Source organism: Buceros rhinoceros, unplaced genomic scaffold, assembly GCF_000710305.1.
Source record: "Buceros rhinoceros silvestris isolate BGI_N320 unplaced genomic scaffold, ASM71030v1 scaffold18256, whole genome shotgun sequence".
Taxonomy (NCBI): domain Eukaryota; kingdom Metazoa; phylum Chordata; class Aves; order Bucerotiformes; family Bucerotidae; genus Buceros; species Buceros rhinoceros.
The window spans coordinates 7450-13108 of record NW_010419500.1 but is presented as its reverse complement, the minus strand read 5'-3'; the positions used below and the strand labels follow the sequence as shown (position 1 = coordinate 13108).

At 53.9% G+C, this 5659-nt stretch overlaps 1 protein-coding gene across 1 annotated transcript in view; it reads right to left on the bottom strand.

Moving 5' to 3' along the window:
• POMGNT1 (protein O-linked mannose N-acetylglucosaminyltransferase 1 (beta 1,2-)) overlaps positions 1–5659 on the bottom strand; it is a 13166-nt gene that overhangs the window by 1007 nt on the left and 6500 nt on the right. Inside the window, exons 9-20 of the mRNA XM_010138959.1 lie at positions 5555–5655; positions 4904–4974; positions 4556–4631; positions 3015–3098; positions 2841–2882; positions 2580–2638; positions 1949–2021; positions 1530–1658; positions 1078–1203; positions 859–923; positions 436–480; positions 121–256 (exon numbers count right to left, since the gene is read on the bottom strand). Coding sequence (XP_010137261.1) covers positions 121–256; positions 436–480; positions 859–923; positions 1078–1203; positions 1530–1658; positions 1949–2021; positions 2580–2638; positions 2841–2882; positions 3015–3098; positions 4556–4631; positions 4904–4974; positions 5555–5655 — 1007 coding nt within the window. The remainder of the gene's footprint in view (positions 1–120; positions 257–435; positions 481–858; positions 924–1077; positions 1204–1529; positions 1659–1948; positions 2022–2579; positions 2639–2840; positions 2883–3014; positions 3099–4555; positions 4632–4903; positions 4975–5554; positions 5656–5659) is intronic.

Sequence of the window (5659 nt, the reverse complement as noted above, 5' to 3'; positions counted from 1 at the left end):
AGGAATCCATTTGCTGAGCTGTGTCCATGCCATGGGTAAACCCAAGAACAGTAGCCAGATATTTCCCAGTGATGTCGAGAACAGAGCAGGGGTGAAGATGGTCCACATTAGTGGCCTCACCTTGGCAAGCTGAGTCCAGGTGGTGAAATCTGCTTCCTGCTCCATCTTGATGAACATGACATAGACTCTGCCCTCGGTGTCAGGCACGAAGGAGTCCTCACAGGGGTTCTTTCTGTGGTCCAAGACTTCAGCCTCACTGAGGAAACAGAATGGAGTGAGAGGGGACCCCCACCTCCTCCCTCCTCCCACTGCAGAATACTTCAGACAGACAAGCAGTGGCTGGGAGTGCCAGGGCCACCTTCAGCCTTTCTTCTGGGTTCTGTAGGTTCAACAGGTGTTGCCCCATGGTCTCCCAACCTTACTGCAGGCACTTACCCCAGGAGCCGATGAATTTCGGTCTCGTAGGCATCCTTCCTCAAGCTGTTGGAGGAGACACCACAGAGATCAGGGCAGAGCCAGGCAGTTTGATAAGCAGGGAACATCTCGAGATGATTCAAATTTAAGGCTCCCCCAGTGTAACACTTAAAAGGCAAGTTGGAGCCAATGAATGGAGAAGCAGGGACTGCCACACATCCCAGAGGATGTGGCAGCAAAAACGGGACTCTTCAACCAGTTCACCAGGAGCACAGCGCAGCTGAACCCAACCTCACAAAAACCACTGCAAGGACTCCCCAGCGGAGGCCAGAGTGCTGGGGCTGGAGGTTATGGCTGCTGTTTCAGAGGGAAGGGCGATGCCTCCAGCACGAGGGACAAGGGTCAGGTCTGTTTCATCCAGATTTCATTCTGACCAGCACTCACCTCTCTACATTTTTAAGCTGGACATTCGGAACTGTGTTAAACTTGTGCTTCTTGAAATAGGCTTCCTGGGAGAAGAGAGAGGGAAGGGAAGGAAATGGGGGTTTGGTCAGGGGTCAGCTGTACTTTGAAGTCACCTCAAGCATCCCCACTACCTGGAAAGGTGGCCAAGTCAGAGCTCAGTGCCAGGATGGGGCCTGGGGGCTGAGGGAGGTCACTCACGTGGAAGTAGCCGTTCATGTTGAGCCCCACGATGCCGAAGTGGTAGGAGCGTGAGATGTCAGGGATGATGCACTCCCGGCCTTTCTGCTGCTCAGGCATCCGCATCCACATGTCCCAGTCCCAGAGCTGGGGAGGAGAAACTGCCACTCACACTCAAGTTTGGGGACATAATTTGGTATTGTGGCCATCCAGGGACCTTTCTGGTTGCCCACATCAGCCCTAGCCCCTTTGGCCCCAGCTTGCCTGGGCTATTTCAGCCAGCTCTCTGACTGGTTACATGGTCCTCAAGTTACTCTCTGTCCAAATCCATACTGCTTGGGCATCCTTCCCAGCAGCTCAGGGAGAGCTAGTGCCTCTCCAGGAGCTGCACCCACAGGGACTGGGTGATGATCAGGGGCTGCTGATGGGCAGAGATGGGGGTGCAGAAGACACGGTCCCTCCAGGGTACTCACTTTCTCAGGTGTTGGCCACTTTGGCTCCAGCTCATCCTTGTACAGGCTTTTCCGGAGTACCCAGCCCAGGCCTGGCATGGTTTCCACACGGTACAGGAGTGAAGGGTCCTCAGCCGTGTGCTCATAGCCCTGCATTGTTAAGGGCGTCATTCAGCACCCTGAATGCACCCCTACACTGCCAAAAGAGGAGCACCTTGCTCCCCGGAGACTCTCGCCATGGGGAGTAGGGGAAGCACAAGCAGGGACAGAACAGCGATTTGCAGGGGCACTTCTGAACAGTCCAGGGCTGAGGAGACAGACCCACCTAGGATGACAGGGTGGGGGGACACCCTGCTTTACAGACAGAACTTGGACCCCAGCCTGACATTGGAACAACACAGGGCAAAGGTGTCCATGTGCCACCGTCCTCCCTGACCCACCTGGTCATTCCAAGCTGAGATGCAGTACAGGCTCTCGTCCTCCTCCAGAAGGTGTATTGACTGGCTCAGAAAGCTGAGGAAAGAGTTGTCTAGTTCCCGTTCAAACATCCTTCCCCCAGGCAAACTAAAGCAAATTCTCCACAAACAGACAAGCTACCCGCAACGGCTGGGACTGACTAGCCTGTCTCTTGGGCTAAGATGGCTGGTGCTGGCATGAGATCAGGGGAGGAGCACCCAAACAAGCTAAGATGTATCTCACCATGGAGAGGGGACAACACTGTCTCTTGCTCCATCAGAGTCCCTCCTCCTTATCAAAGAATTGGAGCCTCAGTAGATGCTGACCCTGTCGTCTTGCCATAGGTCAATTCTAACTGTGTCTACAAAATGGATCAGTGCCCCCAAAAAGCAAACCAGGAAGAGATCCCAGCCCCTGACGTCACCCTGCACTGAGTGCCAGGATAGCGGACTCAAGACTCTGCAGAGAGAGCTCAGTTATGTCTGTTGCCTGGTGACTGCTCAGCCTTGGATAGGTGTGCTACAGCGTGGCATGAATCGGGCCTCTCCTGAGCAGCCAGAAAGCCTCTAGGAAATGTCCCACCCAAGCATCCAAACAGGGACCCAAAAGATTTACCTGAAGAAGTCAACAGAAATATCAAGGTCTTCCTCCAGAACCACAGCAAATTTAGCATCCTGTAGGACAAGAATGCCAGAAGGATGGAGAGGATCAGGGCAGAGCAGAGGCAACAACAAGTGTTCCCTGCCTGTGCTCTTCCCAGCCCCAGAGGACTGATTCCAGTTTCTGTAAGATAGGGGTCACAGATGCCACCCTCCCAGGGAAACCCTGTGATGTCTTGCTCCCATAGGTGAGCAGCTGGACAGAGGTGTCACTCACCGGGAACAGGTTGAAGGTTGCGGTCAGACTGGCTTTGTAGTGCTACAAGACAAGACAGATTGTTGCCTGTGTTAGCATCAACCTGGCACAGATGCAGGGCTAAGCCTGCCCCCCTTGAATGCTATCCCAGGTGCCTGGAAATATATCTCTCGGGATTTGGGAAAGGATTCTCACCTGGGAAACTCTGGCATTTTTAATGCTGATGGGAGTGTGCTGGATTCCCGAAAGGCCAAACAGCTCCACGACATCCATTGGCTCCTGCAATGGAAAGGTATGAAGCTCTTCAGATGTGTGGGTGAGGATACCTTCTCCCCACCCTCTGCCAGTGTCAGCTCCCTGGGTCAAGAAGAATATTCCTGTGGGATCCCCTGCATGGGGCTGTCCTCCCAGGGGCAAGCGAGGGTCAAAATCATGCTGTAGACCTCACAGCAAAGAACTTGCCAAACCCTCTTGGCCCTTCAAGGCCTTAAGTAGCACTGTAAGTTTCTGTTAGCCCTGCTAGTTTGCATACCCAAAGTGGTATCCAAAATATGTGAGAAGCCCCAGATTCCCAGTCCTCCACTGACAGTGCAGAAAGGAAACAGGTATAGCCAGGGACACCTGCAGGCTTCTTAATGTCAAGACCATAATCAGCTTCATTTTCTCTCACAGTTGCCAAGTGACCTCTCTGACCGAACACATCTGCACTGGGGTAGAAGTAATCCGTACTTGGGCTGACATATCTCTGCCCCAAGAAGGCCCCATCAAGGACTTCTCCATCCCCTTACTGTCCATCCTACATCCTACCCACAAAAGACAGAAGGAGCCCCCATTGCACTAACCATTCCCCCTTTCCCTGCTATGCACCATGAACACCCAGGCTGCCCCCTCATAGCTGAGGGATGCTGATCCAGTTGCCATGGCAATGGATGCTGCTATCTTTAACCACTCTAAAGTGCTGCACTAAGTGCCTGCATAAACAAACCAGCTCCCCCAGACTCGCAACCTGGCAGTGAGTGGTGGGAGACGCCTGGAAGGGAATGAGCCTGTTCCCTTCCCCATCTCCATCACAAGGCAACCAGACAACACCTTGTGTGCTGCTGCAGAGATGAGGGCTAGCAAGCTCCAGAGACCTACGAGGATGCAAAAGGCCCGTCCCAAAGCACATCTCACTGCCAGAGAGCCAGGGTTTGCGGTGGAGTCCTGAAGGGCTTTACAAGGTTTTTCTGACAGGAAGGTCTTTGTTCTCTAAAGGAATCTCTCCTCCACCTGGCCGCAGCTCTCGAGCCTTGTGAACACTGTTTTGGATCTCTTTACCTCTTACTGAGAGCAGAGCTGGACAGGCACACCTGGACTGGTTTGTTCCGCTCCATGCAAAGGAGCTGGACAGGCATTACACCCAGACCCTGCTCAAAGGGCTGGCGATACTCATCAAGCAAGAAAAGGAGATGGGGAAAGCCCAGCATGACCACCTCATTCCTGTATACCAGCCCTCTTCTGACACAGGGATGTCAACCCTGGGCTTTAGGAAAGGCCAAGGCAGCTTTATTCACACCCATGGCTTGGCTAAACTGACTGACTTTGTGTAGGAGAGGATGAGGAGCAGCATGACCCACAGCAGGAGGAACGGTGAAGGGGCTCTTAGCCTGCCACCCACCAAGGACTAGGCCAGCACCACATACTCTTAGCTGGTGGACTAAGGACCTGGCTACAGGGACCTCTGGGAATGCTCTCACCTCATAGTACCCATCGATGAAGACTGTGATCATCTGTGGATTGACGCCCTGAGCCGATAGCAAGGAGCGCAGCATCCTGGGGAGAGATCAAGGGGCCTGAGCACAGCACAGCCCCAGTGGGCCCAGGCCATTCAGCAGCAGTGTACGGATCCACTGGGGTGGGGGAAAGGGTGCATGAGTGAGGAACGGGACCCACTGCCCTTGGGCACTTCCTTTTCCCATGTCCAAGCAGGTTGCTCACGCAACCCCAGGAGAAGGCTGGACCCTGGCAGGACAAAGGGGAGGGCTTCAGCCATGTCTGGTCTTGTGGCACAGAACAGAGAAGCCGTGTCCCCTGGAAGTGCTTACCTGTACAGGTAGTTGGGGCGGTTCCCTGCAATAACAGCTACAGGCACATCGAAGACTTTATTGTCCTTGAGCTGGAAGAGAAAAATGTGTCAGTGCAGCTGGGGGAGGCCGTGACAACCTAAATGATTCTATACCATCGAGAGCAGAATCCAAGGGGTATGTATTAGCCTCGCTGTTAAACAGCAGAGCTGCATAGTCCTACCCCTTGGCTCAGGACCACACCGATCAGCCAGGATTCCATCCAGCACTGCTGGAGACCCTGCCAGCTCACCCCCTTCACCACACCTCAGACCCAGCTCCCAAATCCCAACTTGCATCTACCCGCAGACCTTTGTCCAAACCCTTCAGCACTGTGCCAAAGACAGCCCAAAGGCCATAACTGCTCCATCTCCAAACATACAGACTCTGCTGCTTACACTGATGTCCCTAGAGTCATGGCACACATAAGGTAAGGGAACTCCCCTTCACCAGCATGAACTGACCATGTGTATTCACCTTATCTTTGCCAGGTCTAAGAACTTGCCCAGGGGCAGTCTGTGCCACTCAGCTGGTCCTGAAGTACAGGGCTCTGCACCCGAGTTGCAATCACACCTGGTCCAGCCCAGCCCTCCCTCCCGGAGCGTTCCCTGAACACTCTGCCTCTGCACTCACGGGATCAGGGTTGAACTCAATGGGTGTGGGGTCTTTGCAACTGCAGACGCTGCCATAACCTTCTACTTTGCTGCAGAACCTCTTCCGGCGGCGGTTCACGTCTTG